Below are 16,106 nucleotides of genomic sequence, written 5' to 3'. Positions count from 1 at the left end.
TATAATAAACGAAGCAATTAAAGATGGTACCTCAATCCATAGAACAGTTATATTTGTACTAAGAAGCTATCTGGCGAAATGTGTAATTAATATACTCAATTATTCATGAAGTAATTGATAAGTTTGTTCTAGATAACACATAACACTACTTTTATCTTTCAACCTCTCTTCAAATCTAATTATTCATCCTAACAGCTTGACTAAATTGAACTTTCTATTGTCAAATGACTGAGGTCAACTAAATTATGCATATTATTCCATTAATTGACTGTGTTCACTAATTGTCATGTCCATGTTCATTTTAAAGTGATCACGTTTAAAAAAATAGATGTATAGTGATCATATTTGTTGTCAGTATTTCAGTGTTCGGTGTTTTGGTCTATTGTTTAATTCCTGCATTGTGCCAGTTCGAAAATGTATTTCGTATACAGGCTAAGAACTGATACACAAGCTAAACTGGAAAATTAACATTGTCAAAAGGTTAATCGTATCTCAGCAATCGTCAAGATGCTCTCATTGTCAAAGATTTCGTCAAAGTATATATATAAGTCTAGGTTGGTTATTTGGCTAAAATATAGAAGATTGAAGAATGACACTGAATTGAAAGAACTCTTCCAAGTTCAAGGGGTATTATTAAGAAAGAAATAATTTTCTAACCTCAAAGTGCTGACTTTACTCACATTATACAGTATAGAAATGAAGTTTGAAGGATAACAAAACAATTGTAGGTAGATCTTTTGAAGATAGTTTTCATGACAAAAAATTGGTTCGAATCAAAACTAACATGGAAAAATTAGGAAATTTCAATTTCAAGGGAGGTAATATTATGATACGAATTTGTCAACTTTACGATCCACAAGTCCATTGCAATTCCAAAAGAAAGTATATAGTGGATTACTCTATATATCAAAACAAGTGTTTCTGAAAGATTTGTTTGTGAATACATTAAAGACTACAGTTTTCAATTGATTTCAATAAATCTTGGTGTGATCATATATATTGATCTTGGACTGATTCAAATTTAACGGTTATTCGATGAACATTTTTTGAGTTATTATTCGATTGTCTTCATCCGATTATGATGAAAATTGTTGTGATCATTTATATTGATGAGAAGTTCGATGAATGGCTTTTGGGTTATTGCTATTGATTAACAACAAATTTGAAATAAATATAACAACGATTATGAAGTTCTTTAAAATAGTAAAATTTCACTTAAGACTGTTATTATTTCTGACAGCTTATAGCTGGCGTATGTTGCCTTGCCCTGCAAGCTATCTCTCAATTGATATATTGGTGATGTTCAGTGTTTATCTTGGTATCATTCAACTTTTATACTGAACATTTATATTTAAAATGTTTATGCAATATAAAGCATCAAATGAACATGTCTAATATTTGCCCTAAGCTGGTCATGTTCAAATATATCTCGGTTATGTTCAGTGTTCATAAATGAGTACTATATCTTATCATTTTATAAGAAAAATGCGGCTGATGAAGTCTATTACAAGAAAATTTTGTGAAAAATACTTAATCTGTTTCGAAGGTGCACACTATTATGCCCATGGAAATGCCACCAAAAGAACACGTGTTAAAAAACCACATATGTTTGGAAGTATATAAAATGACATGTTTACCAAACTCGTATGATTGTGGGCATGTGAATATGTCCACATTTCTTGAAATATAAACATGTAGGCCTAAATACATGTAATTACAACCATGGCTTTTGCGAAAAACTGAATATTATAGCGGATTTGTTTACTTGGCCTATTATAGTATTTATGTCTGCCAGATTTCAAGTTTTGTATATAAAAGATGGTCAGTTGGTCAGGTATTTTTATAGTGACCACATTCGATTAAAAGTGTGGTTAACACGATACCGCAGGCATGGTAATATATCATTAACTACTCTGTACAGATAGCTTACGCAGATATTATTAATGAATAATTTTCAAGGCTGTATTATTTGCAAGAAGTGCGTTATTCACATTATATTTATAATTTTTTGCATTTGTTCGTTTTATTTCAGGCGATTCTGACGAATGGAACAACACGAGTTACTGTACATTAAAATCACAATTCTTCTCATTGATTATGGTGGTTGGTTGGTGGATGACAAGTTAACGTTCGCTTCCAGTGGATGCTGATTACGCAAACTGTAGGTAGCTATTGGTATGTCGTAGTAGTTGGTAGTTGGTTTGGATTAGTTTGATTATTCTGTGCTGTTGGTTTGGTAGTTAATCCTTGGTTATGAAGACAAATATATAAAAAGACACCTATTTCAGCGATCTCAAGATCATTATGACAGCATTGTTTTTCGCAACTTTGCCAACTAGCGATACACTTTCTGATTTTCTCTTGTAAATTATAAATAATTGCGAGGTTACTCCATGTAATGTTGTACGGGCTGACATACATTAATTACACCCATATAACTATAATCAAAACTAATAAACATTTCCTTGAAAAAAAAAAGTTAAATGAATAACCCGCATTATTGATAATATTGTATAGCCTTTTCTCTTTTATCTATTGTCACACTTCACTATTCAATAATATAATAGTATATTATACTTATTACTTTCATTACAAATTAAATCTTTCAAACCATGTCATTTAATAATGGATAATGGACATTAACAGCAATTGAGACCTATTTTAGAAATAAATGCTTAATAGATGAGTCAAATAATTTAAATATTAATATAAAATAGTGTAGGTAGTGTCAGGCAAATAGTAAGCCAATCCTTCTATGTATTTAAAGTATACCGGTAATCCTATTGAAGATATTTATACATCTGATTCAATTATTACCAGGGAATTTCAGATATAAGCCTCATCCCAGATATCACGATTCCTGCTGTGAAACAATTTGGATCGATCTCAAAGAAACGTGCAGACATTATTAGAGAATCACGATAGTACCCACTAACCAGTGAGAAAACAGTGTACTCATCAAAACAAAAATTCTGTTGACATTACATTGGATACTTGGCAGTGACGGAGCTAGGTTTACGTCAGAAGGGGGCGAAATATCGCACCTGATACTTGGAATACAGTTGAAGCAGGCTTAATGCCTTATAAATATATAAAATATAATATATGTAATAGAACATTGGTGAAATCAAATGAATTTACAGTCAAATTTAGTGTCAACAGGTCTAAAATTAGACTCAATGTACTTGGTCATTCTTGTGAAACTTGTTATTCGGTTAGTTCAATATGATTCAGTTATCGTCACTTCACAAATTTAAAAGATTCAATAGCTAAAAATGACATCATTTTTTAAAGGTTTTGATATAGTTATATCGGACAGGTTCGCCATCCGTTTTGAACAATCCTACCTTAGCCTTAGAAACGGAAATTTCCTAGGTAAGCTAATCAGAAAATAGTGTGAGCCTGTGTGTGTCCATAATTATCCGCGTTTGAAAGTTAACATGACAACTTGACTTTTCTTGAGGCTGCCATAAAAAAGACAAGAAATTCCTAATTCGTGGTATTTTTGAAGGAATCGTACGATTTCTAATACCAAAAATAGTGTATCTGTCTCTTTTTGAGTGCGGTTTTTTTTAGGCCTATCGTCATCATCTGACTAACCTATTGCAGTTGTTAAATAGCACCAAAATACATCAGCTTAACCACATTGTAGTTCTGTGGAACACCAAGCCAGTCAAACAGCCTATTTAAATAGTTACCCAATCGACATAATAAACTACGACAGCACGGAAGCATCGTGATTCAAGGACTAACATTTCAGTCAAGTTTTATCATAACTTTCTGACAGGAGTTTGGTGAATTACCTTCTTCCCAATATCTACTAAGATTTCTTTTCGTTTGTTTTAATGTTATTCAATGATGTTGAACTTTACTTAAAATATGCCCTTTTAATGTTCTAACAGCCTTTTTCATGGACAGTTGTTAGGGATGAGACTGTTTCAATCTTAATTTGTATATTAAGTTGACGTAAATAGCCCAGGTTTAAAGTTATTGATAACCGTTTTAGGTCGATGTTTGTGTCAAACGTACACCACATTACGTGCTAAAAGTCACTTCGCTATCTCTTTTCGATTTTAACACACGAGTATGACTATATAAGGTCATAATGTATCCATACATATCTCAGCTGGACAGACAAAGTATTTCATGTATTGTCAGTGGTTTTGTGGATTATGAAACCATGGATTGTTTCCCTGTACGTTTTATCATTCCTTTACTGAGTCATGGTCATAATAGAATGTATTTAATTGTTGGTTGGGTTGTTTGTGATACAGGGTAAAAGGTTAAGACAATGGGTGTAGGAAGTATAGTTAGTCATTTAGTACATAATAAGTATTTAAAATATAATTAACATAAGAATTATTGTCATTGTCAAGTATATGAATTAGTAAGTCGCTTGTTATAGGTATGTTGGTTGTTGCTTAGAAATATACCAGGCCCATTAGTTCCTTAATGTATCCGGATTTGATCCATGTCCAATAGAGATGATTGTTATTTACTCTTCTCATAAATTAATTTAAGTAAATACATTTACAGGTCAAACATTGCTCAGTGGGTTTGATATTCAAGTTTTAAAGTTTCAGAGCGCTCAAGTTTATTATGTTTTATGCACTGCGTGAAGTGATTGTAGTTACATCAGATCTCCATATCCTGTGTTTAGTTCCGCACACTTTGACGTAATATATATTGTAATTACAGTCGTGTATGGTCAAAACCAGTGCTGTAATATTGATTTAAACAAAAATGTTCAAAAAAGGACCGAATAAAAATCCGTAGCACACCACTACAAACCCTTTAAATGAACTATTTTTGTTGATCCTAGCCATATCAAATTGCGGAAAAGGTAGACTAGTTAAAGGGCATGTCAAGCTGTTATTTAAACAGTTGTGTAAAGTGCACTGAATCCCATTTAAACTGAATTTGAATATGCGATATGCACGTAACATATATAGACTTTAGTTCCAGTAGAGTCATTATTACCTGTGTTTAATTTACTGCAATAAATCATAATTTACTTGACAGGTGTATGTTATCATACCCTGATATTTAACTAGTGCACAACAAATTTATACTACTCTACAAATTTGAATACGTTGACAAAACTGTAGAAGAGTTTGCAGTATTATTCACTATGTATACCACAGCGTGCGTCGAGGTTCTGATATATTACAAGTGTTTTATCTGCAACCAATCACAACCACTCTATAATTAAATAAATGCTTCTTTCGTGGCAGCCAAAACATAAACAAAAATAAAACAGGCGATATCGGCCTTGACCTAAAAAGATAATAGTCAGTGGTGGTACAATGGGGTGGGGGAGGGGGAGGGGGGATTGGATTTGCCCCTCTAGAGAAAGGGTTTGCATCTCCAATTGTACTCCCACTTTATTTTTTTATCAATCTAACAACCCCATTTTAGGCGTTTGATTTAAGCCTTGAATAAATAGTAAATAGTCTTCAGGAGTCCTGTAGAAATGTACGAAAATCGTATGATTCCTTCTAAATTTCTCAAACTGGGAATTTCTTCTCCTATTGCTACAGAGGGGGCCGCGGTGACTCAGCGAGTTAGACGCTTGACCTAAAGATAGATCCAGGGTTCAATCCCAATATAAGTCGATTTTCAACCCGGTTTCCCCCTGTCAGTAATGCAGGTAAGAGAGGCTGACATGGAAAAAAGTCGTTCGGTTGGGACAATAAACCGAGGCCCCGTGTGTTACAGACTGTGCACGTTAAAGACCCCTCGACATTTGGAAATCGAAAAAGAGTAGGCTTATGCCGCTGTCCTGGCAAAATTTTCCTCAATGCACCCTGCATGGCGTTGCACGTCTTCATTAGGTCGCATGGTGCAGAAAAGTAGGACGTAAAACTCCATCCATTTCATTTTTTTTTATTCCTATAGGTGCATTTTCTATATATGGCAGTCTCGTCTTTATAACTTTCATTAGACGTTAGACTCTAACTGAAGTGGCTATATTAAAAAAAAAAAGGTCTCATTTTAATAAGATTGCATTCCTTTTGTACGGCAACTGCAAAAGCGACCCTCGTCAATGGTCAGAGACAGATCAGGTAATCTCACTGGCCACGGTAGGAAGAAGTCCACGTTGTTCGTGTTCAGAAAGTTTCTGGTGATCCGCGCTGTTTGGGACCTTGTGTGTGCCACTCCTGACTGTCAGCACCATTGTTAGATTGCGATTTGCAGCATCTCACGATTCTAACCACGTGCTCGTGTGTTGCTCCCATCTGATACACACCGATTGCTCTCTCCCTGCTGTGCATTGGTTAATCGCGGATGTTAATTGCTGTGAATCGTTTAACATTTCATACGGGTAATTTTGTGCACAAATTCCATTTTTCGCCAAACACGACATAGCACATGAATTTGTTCACTTTGAATAGACAGACTCTGTTTGGGAAAGGTTTTTTTTTATCCGTTTTCAAGCAGATTGACAATAATGTGGAAACTTTACTATGAATTGTATTTTGGTGGCGTTTCTTGTGGATAATTTATTTTATGTAAGCAAACAGCACTTGCTGTCCAGTTCATTCCATATTGCATCAATGAATTATTTTAAATGTGATGCATATCAATAGATATTCTTGATAAAAGTCTGTCAACCACCAGACTATCAATAAATCAGCGATAAAAAGTGAAGTATTTTTTATATAAATTCATGTCAAGTGTTTTGTTTATGTATTAGTTAAAGGAAATTATATAATAATATTTCCTTCCTATATGTTCTATATTGGTTCAGAATTTCAAATCTCAAGTTTATAATTTTACTATTTTACAGAAAAGTAATCTTAAGAGTGGTTTTAGCTTAGTGGTGTGCGTTGTATTTAAACTTAGGAAATTTCGCCTGTCCTTGTTTGTATTTCCTCGCCATATTTCAATTTTACACCAAGTAACTTAATAAATCATAATATAATGATATGATATGAGCAACGATAAAGAGAAAAAAGGCATGAGACAGGGTCGTATGTTAGATCCTTACTTTTTCAGTTTATGCATAAATATTATAAATATGACACACAATTAACTTAACTCATAACCTTTAACAGATAAATACTGTTTCATCTTATGAAATAATTTTTTTTTAAGTAAAGAGGAAACGCGTGGGATTTGAGTTGATTGGAAAATCCAAAATGATTCATAATTTAATAGTGAATACTTACTCTTTGATATTTTAAATGACAGATATAAGAGGTTTCGTATACAACTATACAACTCCCATTATCTTACTTATCTTTACATCGCATTTCCCACTCAAGGATGTATAGTTCCGGTTTTGTATAATACTTAAAATCAAAATGATGTCATCGCAATTGTCATACCTTAGAATATATACGAAATAAAGATTATGAAGACGAACAGAAGACAAGATTAGAGAACTAGAATTTATGGTGGTAAGTAGAATAAAACTATAAATTGTTATCATCGCTTCTGTTTATGTAGGTCACAAATTGTCGCTACAGTATGGACTTTTACCACAAACATTGATGCAATCGTCTGTTTATATACTGTATAGTTTATGTACCACTACGTACACAATGTCACACAGAAAGTTAAAATTCGTCCGTTTTACTAAACCATATCAACATGAGGAACACAAACGTATTTTAACAAAACCCATAGTTTTCAAATTACAGAAAAAACATGAAAGTTACAAAATAGGCCACATTTCATCTGAAACTAATCTTATCGCTTAAAAGGGTCAGACAGCGCGATATTTTATTTTACATTGAGCCATTTGGTTGTAGGATCTTACTATTCCATCCTTTATTCTGATATAGAACATTGGTTTTAAATTTGTTGGAGGTCCAGATTCTTCATCTCAACGAGACTTCTTATGTTTAACGGATGTCTTAAACATCTTTTAGAACATATAACGAAGAATTTGTGGTGGAGGTGCAAAAAAAAAACCAGATTAATACAAGATGGAGATTTGGTCCACTATCTTGCTCACCATCAAAGTGCTGATAAATATTTCGATGTCTTTTGGAAAGGAATCTGATGCGCTTCCTGTTTGTGATTCTAACACCCAAAGTTCGAAAATAACATGTGATATCAACAATAACAATACCTCGACTGACATCCTGATCAAAATCCTCAATAAACTTAAAAATGGTAGAACATTTGATAATCTTCACATCCGTTGTCAAGAAAACAGTAAAATATTTTGGAACAGCTCAGCATTTGTTGACACCTTTAAATCTTTGAAAGTGGAAGAGTGTTTCTGTGAAACCGATCAAACTGTTATCCAGATAAATGCCACAAATTTGCAATCATTGGAATTCTTTAAAGTGAATACGGAATTTTTTAAGTATGTCGAAATTGATAGTAGTATTCACCTCTCTAGTCTGAGTATAAATAGATGTGGATTACCAGCGATTCCTGAATTCGTTCTCAAGATGGACAGAAGTAATCTACAGAAACTTTTTCTTAAAACTAATCAAATAACTCATATAAATTGTGAATTGTTCAAAGGCGTACCTTGCCTTGATAAGAAATGCTACCTGAATCTGTTCGGAAATCAAATTGTCGATATTCCTGATTGTGTGTGTAAGCCGTCTATTATATGGTATAATATCAACTTTTATAACAACAGAATAAGTAATGTTTCAAACTTGCAATGTTTGGATCAGATACATGTTGATGCACAAGATAACTCTATAGAGGAATTACCTAACTTTACTTTCATTGGGACAATAACAATTGACTTTACCTTTAATAAGATTAAAAGAATACGCCGTGAAACGTTTTCAAAATCAAAATTATGTAGCACTATATCATTGTCCTACAATGAAGTAGAGGTGATCGAAGCCAGTGCATTTGTAGGATTAGAAAGGTTACAGTTTCTTAATCTACAAGGAAATAAATTAAAACAATTTGATGTTATTCACGCCCCTGTCGGTTCTATGTTTATAGTGAATCTGAATATAGAATCTAATAAACTAATTAACCCTCCATACAGGTCAGGAAATTACACCATACCCAAGTTAGTTCGAACACAAGCCTCACAAAATCCATACCAATGTGACTGTTCAATACGAAGGTTCAGTGATCGTTTTAACCATGATAGAGCCCTGGAGAAAGAATCACCAGCTCCGCGAACTCATCCTTTATTAATATCTTATAAATATATAACACAAATATTTGTCGATGGTGGACTCTTCCAATGTGATTCCCCTGAAAGTGCCAAGAATCAACTCGTGGTAAACCTTTATTCATCTTCCACGTGTCAGGTTATTGATGCCTGCCCAAGTAACTGTACCTGTACTAAATCAACAGCTTTATCAAAATCAACAATGGTAGACTGTTCATTTGGATTATTAACTGAGTTACCGCTATTCATGCCCCGTGGTGACTTGCACATAGATCTTTCATTCAATTCCATTTCTATGCTGGATGATAGAGACTATTTGATCAGAGCAATGGGTTTTAATATTAGTAATAATGAAATATCACACGTTAATTCTGGAGCCGTGACACTTCTACAGAACGTGGTATATCTTGATTTAAGCTTTAATCAGTTATCGGCCATCCCTCAATCCTTTGAGGACACTTTATTTAACAAGACGGCATCAATAGTTCTCTCAGGAAATAAGTGGAAGTGTTCCTGTGACAATGTGTGGATGGGAGAATGGTTTCATACCAACAGTCATTTAATATCCGATGGTGGTAATATACAATGTGTTGATAGTTCTAACAATATTCATAATTTAATTGAGTTGACAAGTGAAAACCTCGGGTGTATACTAACTCATATCAATTATATCGCTCTGTCTATTGTTTTGGGATCTCTGGTTTTAATTCTTGTTGTTCTATCAATCCCGGCTTTCATATATCGTCATGAAATCCGAGTTCTATATCATACAAGGATCAAGTTGCCGGTACATTTCAGGTTTCATCCTTCCCAGAAGACTTATGATGCTTTCATATCCTACAGTGAACACGACAGACCTTTTGTTACTGATCTAGTTAATGAATTGGAAAATAAAGTCAATATGCCATACAAAATATGTATCCATGACAGGGATTTTCAAGTTGGAACACTTATAGCTGAAAACATCTCATCTGCCATAAATAATAGCAATGTCACTATATTTGTGGTTTCTGAACACTTTGTTGACAGCGAGTGGTGTACATTTGAATTTCAAACTGCGTATCAAACTATGCTTCAAGGGGACAATACGAAAATATTAGTTATTAAACTTGGTGACGTCGATGACGAGAATCTTGATGAAAATTTACGAGCTTATATCCGTACAAAATACTACATAGACGCCAAAGACAAGCTGTTCTTTGATAAACTTATATATTCCTTACCTAATCCAATGCTGAATGCGGAGAAAAATGATTTGCAAGACGTTTAATTGTGTTTTTCATTTTTAAGATTTGTTAGTTTTTGAATTAAAGTAATTTTATATTAAAACTATGGTTTTGATAAAAAAAGAAGATATCAAATATGCTTACCTAGAATGTCATGGACTCCATGGCATCAATAAACTAGCTGACAGTCAAAAAACAGTATCAGTAAACTAACTGACAATCACAGTATCTACTGACAATCACAGTATCAATAAACTAACTGACAATCACAGTATCAATAAACTAACTGACAATCACAGTATCTACTGACAATCACAGTATCAATAAACTAACTGACAATCACAGTATCAATAAACTACCCGATAGACACAGTATCAATAAACTAGCTGACAGTCACAGTATCAATAAACTAACTTAAATCACAGTATCAATAAACTAACTGACAGTCACAGTATCAATAAACTAACTGACAGTCACAGTATCAATAAACTAACTGACAGTTACAGTATCAATAAACTAGCCGACAGTCACAGTGTCAATAAACTACGTGATAGACACAGTATCATTAAACTAACTGAAAATTACAGTATCAATTAACTAACTGACAATCACAGTATCAATTAACTAGTTGACAGTTACAGTATCAATAAACTAACTGACAATCACAGTATCGATAAACTAACTGACAATCACAGTATCAATAAATTAACTAACAGTCACAGTATCAATAGACTACCTGATGAACACAATATAAAAAAACTAGCTGACAGTCACAGTATCAATAAACTACCTGATAGACATGGTATCAATAAACTAACTGACAGTCACGGCATCAATAAACTAACTGACAGTCACAGTATCAATAAACTAACTGACGGTCACAGTATCAATAAACTAACTGACAGTTACAGTATCAATAAACTAGCCGACAGTCACAGTGTCAATAAACTACGTGATAGACACAGTATCAATAAACTAACTGAAAATTACAGTATCAATAAACTAACTGATAGACACAGTATCAATAACCTAACTGACAATCACAGTATCAATAAACTAGCTGACAGTCACAGTATCAAAAAAACTAACTGATAGACACAATATCATTAAACTAACTGACAATCACAGTTTCAATACACTAACTGACAATCACAGTTTCAATAAACTAACTGACAATCACAGTTTCAATAACTGACAATCGCAGTATCAATAAACTAGCTGACAGTCACAGTATCCACAAACTAACTGACAATCACAGTATCAATAAACTAGCTGACAATCACAGTATCAATAAAGTAACTGACAATCATAGCATCAATAAACTAGCTGACAGTCACAGTAATAAACCACCTGATAGACACAGTATCAATAAACTAACTGACAGTCACAAAATCAATAAATTAACTGACAATCACAGTATCAATAAACTACCTGATAGACACAGTAACAATAAACTAACTGACAATCACAGTATCAATAAACTACCTGATAGACACAGTATCAATAAACTAACTGACAATCACAGTATCAATAAACTAACTGACAATCACAGTATCAATAAACTACCTGATAGACACAGTATCAATAAACTAACTGACAATCACAGTATCAATTAATTAACTGCCAATCACAGTATCAATAAACTAACTGACAATCACAGTATCAATAAACTACCTGATAGACACAGTATCAATAAATTAACTGACAGTCACAGTATCAATAAACTAACTGACAGTCAAAATATCAATAAATTAACTGACAGTCACAGCCGATAGCTTAGCAATTTTGTCCGTTGGTCATGAAAGTAACAAAAACCCTCCTTGCATGGGAAAGAGTAATATCAGAGACGTTTTCTTACAAAATTTTGTTGTTCTTTTCAGGTGAAGATGATGAATATGCCTCAAAATATCGTTATTTGGATGCTCGGTTTTATTTTACTCGTGGAGGGCCAAAATATAACTACAGATGTACCTAAACAAGAACTATATTGTCCACAGTCGTGTACCTGTGGAGAAGGCAGTAATTTACCGAGAATTTACCAACCATTCGCTGATATACGCCATATTTACTGTGTTTGGACTAACGATTCATTAAATTTTACAGAAGAAATTACTATGGCAACAGAAAGCGATCAGTCTACAGCCTATGATATTCATATTAAATGTTATGGTGATACTGATATAGTGTGGACTTCATCTGATTTTCTTCAGAAAACATTCGCAGTTCGCATGTTTAATTGTAATATTATTAATGATGGTCTTATTTTATTCCCAACTGACTCCATAACTAAGATATTTGTGTTAGATACATTGCGTCCTGCTGACGTTGACAAATTTCAATTTCAGGGTTTTAAATCGGCAACTGTATTCCAAATCTCATATAGCAATTTAAATAGAATTCCAAACCTACCCTTCATGCCAAGTTTATTAGTATTGACACTTGAGGGAAATAACATTACCGATTTATCCTGCGACTTGTTTTATAAAAAGATTTGTTTAATGTGTATAGTTGAATTAAGTTCTAATTCACTAACTTCTATTCCTAACTGTCCTTCCTTCTCATCGACAAGGTTTGGATCACCAACATATAATTTCGGAAATAATAAACTTAGTGATATTAGCTATATTGGTAATCTGGATATGACACGGGTAGATTTATCATACAATCAAATATCACATTTACCCAATTTTACAAAATTCAATTTATTTAATTTGACAGTGAGCCATAATTCTATCAAGGAAATTAAACGAAATTCCTTTCCTTCCAATATCATGCTAAGATACCTTGATCTAAGCTATAATCAGATTGAAACTATAGAAACTGCAGCCTTCTCAAATTTATTAAATCTCAAGGAATTGTCATTAAACGGGAATAATTTAATCATATTTGATAGCAGACACTTATCACCAACTTATTATGTCATTGATGTCGATTTGCGATCAAACCAACTTGAGTATCCACCATTTCAAGACGGTCGACTTCCAGAACCTCCCAGTTATCTGAAAATACGAGCTGCAGAAAATCCATATATTTGCGATTGTACGACAAACGAGTTGATGACTCAACAATCTGTACAGCAGATTTTCTCTGATACAAACTTGATGAAATGCCAAAGACCTACAAGACTACAGAATCAATCTGTGGTATCTTTAAATCTTACCGACTCGTGTCCGATAGTGAGGAAATGTCCAGTGTCGTGTGTATGTGACTATAATAGAATCTCAGATATTACTTCTATCGTTTGCAGCAATAGAACCTTATCAGCCTTACCACTGGACTTGCCTGGGGGAAAATTGAACCTAAATTTGACTTCTAATATGATAAATATACTTGATAAACGTGATTATTTCCCCAGGATCGTTGAGCTAGATCTAAGTTATAATGAGATTAGTAATATATCTAGCACAGGGCTAACCTTATTGTCTAATATACTAACACTGGACCTCACTAACAATAATATAACTTCTTTACCTAGATCTATAACACAAGTTCCATTCTCTTCTACAACACAGATCTACGTATCATCTAATCCATGGCTTTGTTCTTGTGATTTATTATGGTTTGCTCAATGGTTGGGAGAAAAGAACTCATCAATAAGTGATAAAGACCAGCTACGGTGTAATTTTCTGTCCATTAATGTTATTGATATCACAGAAGATAACTTTAAGTGTAACGTCCAGCTGAAAACGTATCTGTATTATTTGATAACAATATTATTATTAATAATTATCTTTTTTGTATTTCTCATTATTAAATGTAGATATAACGCTAAGGTATTATTATATACTCGGCTTCGTATTCAGTATTTCGCTCCACCTATTGTCAGCGAAAAGCTGAAAGAAAATGATGTATTTATTGTTTATGATGATGAAGATATAACTTGGATGAAGTATGTTTTATTAAAACGACTAGAAGATATTGAAAAACCTGGTTATAAAACGGTTATTAAAGATAGAGATTTTCTACCCGGTTTAGATGAAAATGAAAATGTTAACGATGCTATCTCTAATAGTTATTGTACTTTATTTATATTTTCCGACAATTTTCTACAAAATGAATGGTGTCTTTATAATTTTCATTGTGCTTATGAACATATGTTAAAGGAAAAAGATATAAAAATTGTGATAATTTTAAAAGATAAGATAGATGTTGATAAGTTAAACGACGATTTGAAAGCTTATTTTAAAACTCATACATATCTTGAATTTAATGATACCATATTCTGGGATAAGCTATTATATGTTTTACCCAAAAACTCGCATATCATACCGCACGAAAACTATATTATTGTTTGATTTATGATGTCAAAAGTAGATTCTAAATTGTACTTCCCTGGATCTGATGGTACATTCGTGTTAGATGGTGATGAGAACATACGTGTTTTCCCTCTCTTAAAATGGCATTTACAAAACCCATTATCTTACATTTAATTTTTCTTTTTGATTTGTATTATATAATTTAATGATTAATATTAAATATTTTTGATGACTATTGTTTTATGTTTTTTTTTCTTTATACGGAAATCATTAATAATTCTGTTCACAATTAGGCTACCGGAATGATAGAAGAATTATGCGACCAGAGAATAGGTGAGACGAAAACCAGTGCCATATTATACTCTTCATCGTATTCCCGGTACTTTCATAACCCACAAGGCCAAGATATATAGAAATCAAACAAAACATCTATCAGACTCAGTGGGGATATGTAGTGTGAAGATTGAGCTATATGAAGATGACGCTCTGGAATCTTATTACTGCAGAGTTGATTTCTGTTGTTGTTTTTAGATGTTATCCAAAATATCTTTCAAAGTCGGTATGTTTATAAAATAAATATACAAATTAGATGAAAACTAACGATGTTTCGACCATACTGATTGTTTATCATTCTACAAACATATGGTATATTATATTCTATACAATTAATTACATATACAGATACCATTATACATATAATGATTTCATATACTTATATTCTAGACGATGTCCATTAAAAGGTGACTTGGTAAATTGTGAAACCTTATTATAGGATGAGGGGAACCTATATAAACTAAACCATCATGTGTATGTTTAATAGGTAATATATTAAAAACAATAGCATACATTTAGAGTAAATTGCCTTTTTAAGTGAATTCGTGGTCTATAATGCTCGCCTTCTTTTATATTGCATATTACTAGAGCAATTATTAGTAATTCCATGGCTAAGATAACTTAATTCGTAAAGAGTGCGTGGATTGCAAACCCTTATTCAGATGGTGAAATCATTTCAACGCATCACCTTACGTTTCATTAATTGCTGATGACATTTCGTGCTTTGTGTATTAAATATTACTATTTGAGAATTCCCTAGTAGATGATATTGATGTGGTACGAATATACTGGTTACCATGCCTGTAGCTTTACAGCAGGGGTTGGCACCATCAAGTTTATCTTGATAGATTTATTACTAAAGATAACTATTACTTATTGAAACAGATGGCCTTATCATTTCTCTTCAAAACATCAATTAATATCATCAGCTAAAATTATGGCCAGATAAGTTCCTATGTATCATACATTTATGTTATAGTTAATATGATCTGACAGGATCTTGCTGGATGTTAATGTTCCTATGAAGTGGGAGAAGTGTTATGACTATTGTTTAGCGCCCCAGAGAAACTACCATGAAATGATGATTTTTTTTAAAACATATTTTTAAAAGATAAATTAAGGTTAAATGTCAAACGATGCTGTTCCAATAGATACTATTATTATTGACATATAAGAACTATCTATTGA

At 32.8% G+C, this 16,106-nt stretch overlaps 4 protein-coding genes across 4 annotated transcripts; all 4 read left to right on the top strand.

Moving 5' to 3' along the window:
• Positions 1-7,347: 7,347 nt before the first annotated feature.
• LOTGIDRAFT_220592 (hypothetical protein) lies at positions 7,348-8,802 on the top strand (the record flags this gene model as incomplete). The annotated part of the gene is made up of 2 exons (XM_009064538.1): positions 7,348-7,403; positions 7,878-8,802. A coding segment is annotated over exon 2 (867 nt), but the record flags the coding sequence as incomplete, so codon positions are not given.
• Positions 8,803-9,251: 449 nt separating this feature from the next.
• Positions 9,252-9,671, top strand: LOTGIDRAFT_78080 (hypothetical protein; the record flags this gene model as incomplete). Its single annotated transcript, XM_009064469.1, has 1 exon — positions 9,252-9,671. A coding segment is annotated over one exon (420 nt), but the record flags the coding sequence as incomplete, so codon positions are not given.
• Positions 9,672-9,932: 261 nt separating this feature from the next.
• Positions 9,933-10,316, top strand: LOTGIDRAFT_99380 (hypothetical protein; the record flags this gene model as incomplete). The annotated part of the gene is made up of 1 exon (XM_009064537.1): positions 9,933-10,316. A coding segment is annotated over one exon (384 nt), but the record flags the coding sequence as incomplete, so codon positions are not given.
• Positions 10,317-12,215: 1,899 nt separating this feature from the next.
• Positions 12,216-14,624, top strand: LOTGIDRAFT_167072 (hypothetical protein; the record flags this gene model as incomplete). Its single annotated transcript, XM_009064536.1, has 1 exon — positions 12,216-14,624. The coding sequence occupies one exon, from the start codon at positions 12,216-12,218 to the stop codon at positions 14,622-14,624; it is 2,409 nt and encodes an 802-aa protein (XP_009062784.1).
• Between the last annotated feature and the right edge of the window lie 1,482 nt (positions 14,625-16,106).

This window comes from Lottia gigantea (genome assembly GCF_000327385.1).
Source record: "Lottia gigantea unplaced genomic scaffold LOTGIsca_63, whole genome shotgun sequence".
Lineage (NCBI taxonomy): Eukaryota > Metazoa > Mollusca > Gastropoda > Lottiidae > Lottia > Lottia gigantea.
Note: the sequence above shows the minus strand (reverse complement) of the source record. Positions and strands in the feature narration are given on the sequence as shown.